General features: G+C 47.2%; 1 protein-coding gene across 1 annotated transcript in view; it reads left to right on the plus strand.

The window, feature by feature from the left end:
* The first annotated feature begins 1,426 nt into the window (after window positions 1-1,426).
* The window catches only part of LOC124620181 (formin-2-like), a 230,184-nt gene continuing 217,700 nt past the window's right edge, over window positions 1,427-13,910 (plus strand). The window contains exons 1-2 of the mRNA XM_047146851.1: window positions 1,427-1,439; window positions 3,800-3,988. Coding sequence (XP_047002807.1) covers window positions 1,427-1,439; window positions 3,800-3,988 — 202 coding nt within the window. The remainder of the gene's footprint in view (window positions 1,440-3,799; window positions 3,989-13,910) is intronic.

Below are 13,910 nucleotides of genomic sequence, written 5' to 3' on the forward strand. Positions count from 1 at the left end.
AATTTCATATGATATTTTACTCACACTGTCCATAATTCTTAATGGTCCTGTCCATGAGTATATGGGGTTTGCATCATCTTGGTTTAGCTGTGTTTGTTCCTTCGTATGTCGAGAACCACGTCACGAACAGTGGTCTTCGGCAGCTGTACAAGGATTGGAATCTACCTGATGAAGTTGTTACTCTGGTGACATTCAGTGATAGTCTACATTTGAAGTAACTGAGCTCTCCTTTCTGTCTCACTCTAGTGTTCTGCTCCTCTTCTTATAACAGAGTACTCACTGCCTTCTTCCACATGGGTAGGACCACCTCTCGTGACATCTGATGGTCAATTCCACATTACATAAAGTTGTCTGAATACTTTTTATCAGATACTGTATGCTGTGTGTTCTTTGAGGTACTGCTTGGAATATTTTATTAATTCTTCTATCATTTTTGGTGACTACTTGTCATTATTTTGCCCTAGGCTACTGGAAGTTGTTTCACCATTGCCATAATGTGCAAAAATTGTTGCTCTTGGATCAGGATTTTAAGATGTGGTACAAACTCTCAATGTTTTTATATCAGGAGACTTCAGTGTCTTCAGATGCATTGGAGTGTTGGACAGGAACCACTTTATAGAATTTGTGGCAGTATTGTTAGAGGCACTTTCCTTTAGCAAGATGAAATTGTTTCCACCTACATCTATGCTCCACAAACAACAACATGGTGCATGGTGGAGAGTATTTCATGTTTTACTGATTCCATTCCTACATAAACTGCTGGGGGTATTAAAACTGTGTTTGAGACAGAGATACCTCTGTTGGAGACATGCAAGTCAATACACAGCTTTACCCATTAGTTGCATTTCTAGGAAGCATTAGTTAACACTGATAGTACATTGATTTGTGTTATTTCAATTCAAAATTTGTTGATAAGGTTTACTAGATTCTCAATAATTTCCATGTTTCCAGTAACCATGATGTGGGAGTGGTGTTGGGTTCGATATGTGTACATGACAATATTCCAAAAATTACAAATTTTTTATTGTCAGCACAAAAATATGCATTGAAAACAAAACCCAATCAAGAATGGGACTCCTGTTAAAATTTTATTACTACAATGTGTAAGAACCCAAAACTGTAAAATTATTAAAACAATATAAGGCAAAAATTTTATATAAAAGATCAAACAGCATGAACAGAATTAAAGAAATGGCCTTAAGGTGATAAATGTATAACATATCCATTTCTTTAAAAACATCAGCAGTAATAAAAATACTCTCATGTAATCTGAGTTTCTAACTAGTATTTACACTATCTGAAATTAAAATCAGCATAACACAAAGTGTGCTAGAACACTCGTTCAAATGAGGGCGGCCAAGTGAGGTATACAAAAATCAAATCAAGCCATAAAACAGTAACTTATTACTCTGTATCACCCACAGCAATGGCCTCCCAAGGTAACACAAAGTATCTTAAATGCCAATTAATAATGAATACCAAGTGTTTGTAACAACATCATTCCCTTTGATTAGACACAGCATAACCCAGTGTAGCTTGGTAAAATAACAACTACACTCCTGGAAATTGAAATAAGAACACCGTGAATTCATTGTCCCAGGAAGGGGAAACTTTATTGACACATTCCTGGGGTCAGATACATCACATGATCACACTGACAGAACCACAGGCACATAGACACAGGCAACAGAGCATGCACAATGTCGGCACTAGTACAGTGTATATCCACCTTTCGCAGCAATGCAGGCTGCTATTCTCCCATGGAGACGATCGTAGAGATGCTGGATGTAGTCCTGTGGAACGGCTTGCCATGCCATTTCCACCTAGCGCCTCAGTTGGACCAGCGTTCGTGCTGGACGTGCAGACCGCGTGAGACGACGCTTCATCCAGTCCCAAACATGCTCAATGGGGGACAGATCCGGAGATCTTGCTGGCCAGGGTAGTTGACTTACACCTTCTAGAGCACATTGGGTGGCACGGGATACATGCGGACGTGCATTGTCCTGTTGGAACAGCAAGTTCCCTTGCCGGTCTAGGAATGGTAGAACGATGGGTTCGATGACGGTTTGGATGTACCGTGCACTATTCAGTGTCCCCTCGACGATCACCAGTGGTGTACGGCCAGTGTAGGAGATCGCTCCCCACACCATGATGCCGGGTGTTGGCCCTGTGTGCCTCGGTCATATGCAGTCCTGATTGTGGCGCTCACCTGCACGGCGCCAAACACGCATACGACCATCATTGGCACCAAGGCAGAAGCGACTCTCATCGCTGAAGATGACACGTCTCCATTCGTCCCTCCATTCACGCCTGTCGCGACACCACTGGAGGCGGGCTGCACGATGTTGGGGCGTGAGCGGAAGACGGCCAAACGGTGTGCGGGACCGTCGCCCAGCTTCATGGAGACGGTTGCGAATGGTCCTCGCCGATACCCCAGGAGCAACAGTGTCCCTAATTTGCTGGGAAGTGGCGGTGCGGTCCCCTACGGCACTGCGTAGGATCCTACGGTCTTGGCGTGCATCCGTGCGTCGCTGCTGTCCGGTCCCAGGTCGGCGGGCACGTGCACCTTCCACCGACCACTGGCAACAACATCGATTTACTGTGGAGACCTCACGCCCCACGTGTTGAGCAATTCGGCGGTACGTCCACCCGGCCTCCCGCATGCCCACTATACGCCCTCGCTCAAAGTCCGTCAACTGCACATACTGTTCACGTCCACGCTGTCGCGGCATGCTACCAGTGTTAAAGACTGCGATGGAGCTCCATATGCCACGGCAAACTGGCTGACACTGATGGTGGCGGTGCACAAATGCTGCGCAGCTAGCGCCATTCGACGGCCAACACCGCGGTTCCTGGTGTGTCCGCTGTGCCGTGCGTGTGATCATTGCTTGTACAGCCCTCTCGCAGTGTCCGGAGCAAGTATGGTGGGTCTGACACACCGGTGTCAATGTGTTCTTTTTTCCATTTCCAGGAGTGTATCTAGTGGGAGTAACACCTGCAACCAACATCTTCAGTTCCTATTTTGGATGTATTACAGTAACCACGTGCCTGCCCTTCTCATCAGTGTTTTCCAAATGTTCCTCTCTTCGCTTATTGTGCAGAAAGCCAACTCAATCCTTATTTTATTGGTCCATTTATTTTCAAACATCCTTCTATAGTACCAAATTCTCTTTTCTTTACAAATTTTGCACATTCCATGTTTCACTTCCATTCAGTTCTGTGCTGCAAATGTACATTCCCAGAAATGTATTGCTCAAATTAAAGCTGTAGTCTTACACTAACAGACTACTTTTGTCCAGGAATGACTTCTGCAGCTGTACTAGTTTGCTTTGTATGTTGTCCTTCCTCATTATCCATGATACATTATTTTGATTACTAAGTTGTATAATTCTTCGCCTGCTCTGCTTCGTGATTCTCATTTCTGTTACTTCTCATTTCTTTCATCTTTCTTAGATTTAATCTCAATCCACAGTTTGTGTTCATTAGACTATTCATTACAATTCAACATGTCCTGAATTCATTTTCTGTGAGAATGGCAATGTTGCCAGAGAATCTTATCACTAATAAACTGATTTCTGATCCCACTCACAAACCTTACTTTCATTTCTGTCATTGTTTTTTCTTTAGATAGATAGAAGAGTGGAGATGAAAGACTATATCAGAGTTCTAGTCCAGCCCTTCATGGTCTTAAATCTGTAATAGGTACAATTACTGATGTTTGTGCATGGATTCAAAAATTCTTGATAGCTGTTAAGGTAGAGCCCACCTTTGCTGATGGTGTTGATGTTTTTGTCGGCAGGTATGCAGCAGCAGCAGCAGATGGTGGACACATGCCACCACTCATCACTGAGTAACTCGATTCCTAACAGCAGTGTGCTGAGGAAGGTGGCCAGCCTCACAGCAGATAAGAGTATGCTTGAGCAGAGGGTCAGGCGGCCACGCTTTGTGCCAGAGAACCTTGATTTCCAGATCTACCAGAAGTTCAAAGGTAAGATCAACTCCCCAGTTGCACCACATACTGATGATAATGGAAAGAGGAACACCATGAAGGAGCAGTCAAATATTGATCAAATTTTATTCACATAGCTGGTATAACTTCGATTCCATTTGAAACTTATGTCAGTCATCTATATCGGTATCAGTGTGACCTCCCATGCATATGAATACTCTTCTATTCATTGCAGGATGATAGCAAACAGTACCTTATGTCATACTGAGAAATTTATTGCTGTGTCTGAAATACATGCTTATCCACTCATGAAGATTGCTGGTTGGAGGTCGTTGTGATACTGCCTTGTGGTTATAATTAAAGTCCGGCTATTCATGGAGGTCCAGTGTGATCTGCAGTTATCATATGACAATGAAACTCAGTAGATATGTTGGTGGAGAAATACGGAAATGATAAGTGCTGGAAAAAAAAAAAAAAAAAATTTAAAATTTTGGTCAGGTGCAAATCTGACACTTTACAACTTACCATCAATGTTTCTGCTGCTCTTATTGAACAAACTGTATAAGTGACAGTTAATAATAAAATCATCGTGATGCCTTTCTCACTTGTTTGAACTTTTCGGGCCAAATCCTGTTCCTAATCCATTCCATATGGAAACATTTCTAGATGTCTTTCTTGCATCTGCAGGACCAGTTAGCCAAAATTTGAACAAATTTTTTTCATTGTGAATCAGTTCCACATTAATGCATTAGAATATCTACAAAGTTTTGCTGCCACACAATAATTACAGCCCACATTTGGGATCTGTGAATAGCTGCAGTTTAATTATAATCAACCATTATGTCTTTGCATGATTCAACTGGAACATTCCATATATCCTGTTCATGAAAGGTATGAAAACAGGTTTCACCATTCTACCCATATACTGGTGAGCAAATCAATCCTGCGGCTATATACAGTAGCCCACCAGGGGCCTCATGATTCTTTCAGGAATTTGTAGGTGGCACGCATGGGACCTGGAGCTATTACGGACAATTCTTCCTTCCCTGGCTGCATTTCCTTCACCCTGCCCTCCCTCCCTATCTCCGATTCTTCCTCCTTGCCCCCTCCTTCCCCTCCCTCGGTGTTCTGATTTATATCGACCTGGCTATCCACCTGGTTTCTTGTATTTTCATGTTTCTTTCATCTTTTTTGGCATTTAGGTCCCTGCTTGAGATTTGATGGCCACTTCTAAATTTTCCATTTTTAGTGTGAACCATTTGGGGAAGAACTCCCTCCCCAGTGTCTACAGTGTGGATTGCTCTCCTCCCTCCCTTCCTTCCACTCTCCCTTCCCCACTGTATAGCTTCCTTCTATCCTGCTAGGTCTCCAGATGTGTAGTCAGTCTGTGTGGTGGGGCTGTTGCGTACCCATCTGACAACACAGGGATCACATTACTGATACCTGAGCTGTTCCCCCTCCGTGTATGCGAAGGGGTGGTTGCTTGTCTTCCTGGAGCATCGGAACTCCCAGCAATGGCAGCCATGCTAGATGGCCCTTGTTGTAGCTGGGTGGCACCGCAAGGGGAGAGCCCCTGATCGGAGTGGTATCAGGGAGAATGTTTGGCAGATGAAGTGTATCAAGCTGCAGAAATCTGGCAGTTCTCAAATGGCTGTCTCTTCAAATGGTGAGGATCATTGAATGCAGCTTTGTATGACCCAGCATATTTCCCTTTCCTGGCCACAGCATGGGAGGACGACCAGCCTCACCGTCTTGAGACAAAACCCTTTCCCCATTACCTCGTCTGTACTAGGATGGATGGGGACACATTCACCCCCACAAAGTCATTGTTTTTTTGTGGAGAATACTGAGGAAAAGTTTGGTGACATGGAGTCTATTAGTAAGATGCGGTTGGGCTCGCTGTTGCTCAAAGCCTCTTCTGCTGTTCAATTTACATCTCTTCATGTTTGTGATTGTCTTCACAATATCCCAGTGTCTATTACTTCTTACCAATCTCTGAATATGGTGTAGAGAGTGATTTTTCATACAGACCTCATCCTGCAAAGTGATGAGGAACTTTGGGCCAATCTGGAGTGACACAGTGTTCATTTTGTTTGACTTGTGCAGAAGTGTTGCAAAGACAACCATACTGACACCAGCACCTTCATTCTGGTTTCTGAGGGGGTACCTCCTAGAGAAGGTTTAGGTTATGTGCTAAAGACGTGATGTGTATCCATACATCCCACCACTTGTGAAGTGTTTTCGGTGCTTGTGGTTTGGGCAGTCTTCCCGCTATGTGACAGATCCTCTGTGAGGTAATTGTGGACACCCACTCCATGAGGGAAGCCCCTGTGTTTCGCCACCTGCCTGTGTGTCAGTTTCCATTATCGCCACTACCCTCATTTGCCACATTGCCTGGCTTACAAGAGACAAAAGAATATCCAAGAGTAAAGTGCCTGGATCATCTGCCTTACACTGAGGCTAGCCAGAAGTATGAAATACTCCATCTAATGTCACTATTTTCCACTTTTGCCTCTGTTAAAATCTTTCCCCTCTTACCTCAGACCCATCCCCCCTCTCCCATCCTCCTCCCCCTCCCCTGTAGTTCCCACGACCTCCCATCCAGGAGCCACTCTCTATCCCTGGCTGAAGAAGTGCCCACCTTCTTCAGCACCTGCCAGTTATTGGGCCCCCTCCCAGCAACCCTTTCCCCAATGTCTCTCAGGCTGGAAGACTCCTACCACCACTCAGTCACGAGAAGCACCATCTGTGCCTGGACTCTTCACATGATCATCCAGTGAAATTGAAATGGACAGTATCGTCACCTACCGGAAATACAAAGTCTTGTCGTCTCCTATTCTGCATTCTGTCTTGTTCTTCAAGAAATGCATTTCCATGATTATCACTCTCCAACACTTCATGGTTATCGGGTGTTCTGTCAGAACTGTGCCTGCCCTGGGGTAGCAACTGCCGGGGTCTGCACTTCGGTTCATTTCTATCTCATTATTGACTGGATCTCCCTACGTACCAACTTGGAAGCAATAGTGGTTTGAGTGCAAATGACTCGGGCAATCATCATTTGTAATGTTTCCTTCCCTCCAGGTAGGCCACTCCCTTCATTGAACTGACTGCCTTAATCCAGCAACTCCTGCCCCTGTTTCTCTTCCTTGGGAACTCAATGCCCACCACCTACTGTGGGGGAATGTCACTTCACTGGTTAGGGGCCACCAAATTGACCAGCTTATTACTGACCTCAGTTTGTGACTCCTCAGTGATGGTTCCCCTACCCACTTCAATGTTGCTCATGGGACCTTTTCTGCTACCGATCTCATGGTCTCCTCCCCTGCTCTCGTGGGTTCCCTACATTGGTCATCCCATGATGACCTTGGTGACAGTGAACACTTCCTGGTGATTCTGTCATTCCCCTGCTGCTGCCAGGCAGACAGGCCCCTACATTGGGCATTCTGCAGGGCCAGTTGGCCTTTACATGCATCTGCTGTGCACTTCAACAACTTCCTCTCGAATTCCACTGGTGCAATCATGCAAGGCATCTCTGCCACTATTCTTCATTCTGCTGACACTGCTGTCCCCCTATAAGGAGGTCCTTCTTATCGTCAACCAGTACCATGGTGACCAAGGATGTTGCAGTTCCTGCCCAGGACTCTGATAGGTGATGCAACAATCTAAGTGACACCCTTCAGAGACCAACCTCCTTGAGTAAAAAGGTGTGTTTTTCATCCCTGGAGACCATCACATTTTAGTTACCCTCCATGACTGAGGGTTCCATTGTCCAATTCCGATTTTTATCCACGAGTTTTTACCTCACCAGCTCTTCCAGGTTTGATTTGTCACTTCACTCAACACTCTTCAGATTCAGGAGAACAGTATCCCACAGGGTTCTGTGCTAAACATCACTCTCTTCTTCATAGCGATCAATGGGCTAGTAATCTCTGCTGGGCCTCTGGTTACCCCAGTATTGTGTGTTGACAATTTTTGCATCTGGTACAGCTCCCACTCAGTAGGATATGCTGAGCATCGGCTTCAAGGTGCCATTGGATGGGCCTCTGTGTGGGCCACCTCCCATGGATTCCAGTTTTCTCTCTGCAAAATGTGTTGTGCATTTTTTTTTGTTGACCTACTGTACACCTAAATCTTTAACTTTATTTAAACGACCATCTCCTTGATGTTGTAGCAAAGTCCCGTTTCTTGGGCTTTATTTTTGATAAAAAGCTTACATGGCTACCCCACATTCGCCCCCCCCCCCCCCCCCCCCAAGGGGTCCACAACTCTTTTGTGGATATGTGCGTAGCGAGCACAGGACCCCGAGCTAATGTGGCCCTCCTTCCTTTCTGGGCTGCATACCTTACTTTTCCGCATCCTTCCCTATCCCCATCTTCGACCACCTCCCCTCACCTCTTGCTCTTTCCTTCCCTTTCTCCCCCTCTGGGAGTATGGTTTGTGCCTACGTCCGGAGACAGATGCTCATAAATGTAACGCATTCTTCGCCTTCTCTACTTGTATGTCTTCATCCTCCTTTGTCCATCTCTTTTCCTTACCTCTTCTCTTTACCCTTTCTCCACTGCGGTGTTTGAGACCTCTCTTCTTTCCTTTCCCTTTCTTTGTTTTTCCCTTTCCCTTTCTCTTTTTTTCCATTTCCCTTTCTCTTTTTTCCTCCCTGTGTGTGTCTGAAGGCCGACCCACGCATTTTTGTGCGTAGCCAGTGACAGGGTAACGTGTAATTCCCCGCCCCGGGTAGACAGGTAGGACACGTGCGTACCCCCTGGTAACGGCCAGGCCCAGGGAGGGGTGATTACGCGAGCTGATACCTTCCGAAAGTGCCGATTGGTCCCTCCGTCTGTTTGTCGGGAGGTGTGACCTGAGGTGTGAACAATCACCTAAGGCGGAAGTGCCCTCAGAGAGAGCCCCCACAAGGGAGGAGTGCGCCATCGGAGACGCCGGTAATCATGGGGGATTCTTCCGCAATGGTTTCCTCACCTTCCACTATGTCTGCTCACAAGCGTAAGTTCACTGAGTCTCAGCCACAGACAGTTCTTCCATCGTTGCCACAGTTCCTTGTTATTTCTTGGTCTGACGAAGGTCACGACTTCTCCATGGTCAACCCTTTCATTATTCAGAAAGGTGTCGATGCAATTGCAGGTCCTGTAAAGTCTTGTTCCAGATTACGGAATGGCACCTTGTTGTTAGAAACAGTCAGTGCCCTCCAGGCACAAAAATTGCTGCGTACTTCACTGCTCCACACCTTCCCTGTCCGGGTTGAAGCGCACCGCACTTTAAATTCCTCGCGTGGAGTCATTTATACATGCTACCTCGATGGATTGTCTGATGAAGAAATTCAGCACTACCTGTCTGACCAGGGCGTAACGGCTGTTCATAGAGTTATGAAAAGGGTTGACACGAACATCATTCCAACCCGCACTGTCTTCTTGACATTTGACAAAGTTCAACTCCCATCAAAAATCAAAGCAGGCTATGAGACAATTTACGTTCGCCCTTACGTCCCAAACCCTACGCGTTGCTATCGGTGTCAGCGGTTCAATCACACCAGCCAGTCCTGTTCCAATCCGGCCAAATGTGTTACGTGTGGCAAGGATGCCCATGAGGATGCTTGTCCACCTCCATCCCCTCGCTGCATCAACTGTATGGGTGACCACGCTGCTTCCTCTCGAGATTGCCCCATTTTTAAAGACGAAAAGCTCATCCAGGAAATCAGAGTGAAGGAAAAGGTGTCGAACTTCGCTGCTTGAAAATTATTCGCCAGTCAACAGCCCACCGTGCCTCAGACAGGAAAATACAGCACTGTCTTTGCTTCGCCTTGGCCAACAAAGGAGGTGGCCACGCAGACTTGCAACCTCGCCTTTAGTGCCACGGTCGTCAGATCGGCCAGCGCAAAGATCGCCCATTCAACCTCACCACTTTCGCCTGCCCACTCTATGGCTCACCCTTCAATGGGTTCTGCTAAATCTCGAGCCCAAAAGTCAGACACCAAGATTTCGAAAAAAGAGCATACTCGTGAAGATTTTTTACGTACCCCAACTTCACAACCATCGGTTCCACCTTCTTCTAAACATCATATTTCCAAGAAGGTTACTAAGAAACCCAGTTCATCTCCTTCTCCGCCAAGGTGTGTCCCATCTACAGCACCACCTGGCGGAAATCGCTCTCGGCCGTCTTCCGTGTCGCCGAGGCGCACTGCTGGCGGCCGATCAACCGGCCGATCGCTGGTGGCAGGAGCTGCTCCAGAAAAACTTACGGATCAGGATCTTCTGCCTTCGGCTGAATGCCATTCCATGCTGTTGGTCGCAAGCTCTGAGCAGTCGATGAGTTGACAGCACCCTTGATCACATTCCTCCATTTTCTGTTCACCCTATGTCCATTATCCACTGGAATATCCGCGGCATTCGAGCCAATCGGGATGAATTGTCGATCCTCTTACGTTCCTACTCGCCAGTCATCTTCTGTCTTCAGGAAACTAAGCTGCGTCCCCATGACCGCCTTGTTCTGCCCCATTTTCAGTCCGTCCGATTTGATCTCCCTTCTGTTGAAGGCACTCCAGCCCATGGAGGACTCATGATTCTTCTCCATGATACTCTCCATTATCACCCAATCCACTTAAACACTTCCTTCCAAGCTGTCGCTGTCAGTCTTTCCCTTTCTGGATATACCTTTTCTCTTTGTACTGTATACATTCCATCGTCCACACCAATGGCACGAGCTGATCTCCTTCATCTTCTTGGTCAGCTTCCACCCCCGTATATGCTGGTTGGGGACTTCAATGCCCACCATCCGCTTTGGGGATCTCCACATCCTTGTCCACGTGGCTCACTATTGCTAGACGTCTTCCACCAAGCGGATCTAGTTTGCCTCAACACTGGGGTCCCTACATTTTTGTCTGCCTCCACGACAAATTTCTCTCACTTGGACCTTACGGTCGGTACTGTTCCGCTAGCTCGACGCTTCGAATGGTTCACCCTTGACGATACACACTCAAGTGACCACTTTCCATGTGTCCTTAGACTGCAGCCTCAACTGCCATATATGCGCCCGCGACGCTGGAAGTTTGCCCAAGCCGATTGGACACTTTTTTCGTCTCTAGCGACATTCAATGAACGTCACTTTCCCAGCGTCGACGATAAGGTCACACATATTACTGACGTTATGCTTACAGCTGCGGAACGTTCAATACCATGCACCTCCGAATTGCCCCGGCGCCGCCCCCAGTTCCTTGGTGGAACGAGGTGTGCCATGATGCAATACGTGAGCGGCGATGTGCTCTTCGCGTTTTCCGCCTCCATCCAACTTTGGCCAACTGTATCCTCTATAAGCAGTTCCGTGCGTGATGCCGTTGCATCATCCGCGATAGCAAGAAGGCAAGCTGGAAATTCTTTATTAGCTCATTTAACACCTTCACTCCCTCCTCGGCAGTTTGGAGTCGGCTTCGACGGTTATCAGGCGCGCCTAGTTTCTCCTTGGTTTCTGGGCTCACTGTCGCGCATGATACATTAGTGGACCCCGTCACAATTTCTAACTCATTGGGTCAACACTTTGCTGAGATTTCGAGCTCTTCAAATTACCCGCCAGCGTTTCTCCCGAAGAAACATGCAGTGGAAGTGCGACCTCTCGCTTTCTCCTCTCAAAATCGCGAGAGCTACAATACTGTTTTCTCCATGCAGGAACTCCAACATGCATTCTCTTTTTCTCGCTCCTCTGCCCCAGGACCGGATGGTATCCACGTCCAAATGTTGCTGCATTTACCAACCCGGGAAGCTATCGTCGTTCCTGTTCCGAAACCTGGAAAGGACAAACATCTCCCCTCCAGCTATTGCCCCATTTCTCTCACGAGTAGTGTATGTAAGGTTTTGGAGCGTATGGTGAATTGCCGTTTAGCTTGGTGGCTGGAGTCCCGAAGTCTTTTAACACCTGCCCAATGCGGATTCCGAAAGCATTGTTCTGCAGTTGACCATCTTGTTGCTCTCTCCACTTATATCATGAACAATTTTCTCCAGAAACGCCTAACAGTAGCAATATTTTTTGATCTGGAGAGAGTATATGATACCTGTTGGAGGACAGGCATCCTCCGCATACTGTTCTCTTGGGGCTTTCGAGGTCGGCTGCCCCTTTTTCTTCACGAATTTATGGCAGAGCGCACATTTAGAGTGCGGGTGAACACTACTCTCTCCCGTACTTTCTCCCACGAAAACGAGGTACCCCAGGGCTCCGTGCTGAGTGTTGTACTGTTTGCCATTGCCATAAATCCAATTATGGATTGTCTCCTTCCTGATGTCTCGGGCTCCCTCTTTGTGGACGATTTTGCGATCTACTACAGCTGTCAATGGACCAGCCTTCTTGAACGACGTCTTCAAGGATATCTCGATCACCTCCACTCTTGGAGCTTTGAAACTGGCTTCTGTTTTTCTCCCAGTAAGACCGTTTGTGTTAATTTTTGGTGATGTAAGGAGTTTCTTCCACCCTCCTTACATCTGGGACTTGTCATCCTTTCGTTTTTGGACGTCGCTAAATTCTTGGGTCTTATGTTTGACAGAAAACTGTGCTGGTACTCCCACGTTTCTTATCTTTTGGCTCGCTGTCTGCGATCCCTCCACACCCTCTGTGTCCTGAATGGTACCTCCTGGGGAGCGGACCGAGTGGTCCTTCTCCGCCTCTATCGCGCCTTAGTGCGCTCGAAATTGGACTATGGAAGCATAGTTTACTCCTCTGCTTGGCTGTCTATTCTTCGGCGTCTCGACTCTATCCACCACCGTGGATTACGTTTAGTGTCTGGAGCTTTTTACACCAGCCCTGTGGAAAGCCTTTATGCTGAGACTGCTCGCCGATTGGACAGCGGAGGTTCAGCAGTCCTTCTGAGTCGTTCTGCTAGCCATCTGTCTTCCATGCCTGCTAATCCAGCCCATGACATTTTTTTCAACGCCTCCTTTGATGTAGGGTATGCAGGCCAACCCTCCTCACTACCACCACCAGGAGTCCGCTTCCGTCAACTGCTCCATTCTCTTTCCTTCCGCTTTCCTAAAACCTTCTTGACAACTTGGGGTACAGCACCGCCTTGGCTCCGTCACCGGATCTGCCTGCTCCGTGACCTTTGTCAGTTTCCCAAGGATGGTACCCCTTCACTTGTTTATCGTTGGGCATTTTCTGCTCTATGTGCACAAATGACGGAAGCCACATTTATTTACACTGATGGCTCAAAAACATCGTTTGGTGTAGGGAGTGCCTATATTGTTGGCGACACCCCAAATCAATTTCAGCTTCCCGACCAGTGTTTGGTGTATACTGCGGAGCTTTACACTGTTCTCCAGGCTGTCCACTACATCCGCCGCCATCAGCGGATACAGTATGTTATCTGCTCAGATTCTCTCAGCTCTCTCCTCAGTCTCCAAGCTCTTTACCCTGTCCACCCTCTGGTCCACCGGATTCAGGACTGTCTGCACTTGCTCCACCTGGGGGGCGTCTCGGTGGCGTTCCTCTGGCTCCCGGGACACGTTGGTATATGTGGAAATGAGGCGGCCGATATGGCGGCCAACGCTGCAGTCTCTCTTCTTCAGCCAGCTATTCAATCGATTCCCTTTGCTGATCTACGGAGTGTTTTATGTCATCGTGTTGTTCTTTTATGGCATGCACATTGGTCGACACTTCCCCGTAATAAATTGCGGGACGTGAAAGCTCTTCCTTGTGCTTGGACCCCTTCCTCCCGAACGCGTCGTCGGGAGGAGGTAATTTTCACTCGACTCCGGATAGGGCACTGTCATTTTAGCCATCAATATCTTTTAAGCGGTGATCCTCCCCCACTCTGTCCCCACTGCTCTCAGCTGTGGACAGTAAGACACCTTTTAATTGAGTGCCCCTATTTTACTCCGTTACGCGCCCGTCTACAGCTTTCGCCTGATATATTGTCAATTTTAGCAGATGACACGCGCTCGGCCAATCGTGTTCTCGAGTTTATTAGTGC

Source organism: Schistocerca americana, chromosome 6 (assembly GCF_021461395.2).
Source record: "Schistocerca americana isolate TAMUIC-IGC-003095 chromosome 6, iqSchAmer2.1, whole genome shotgun sequence".
Taxonomy (NCBI): Eukaryota; Metazoa; Arthropoda; class Insecta; order Orthoptera; family Acrididae; genus Schistocerca; species Schistocerca americana.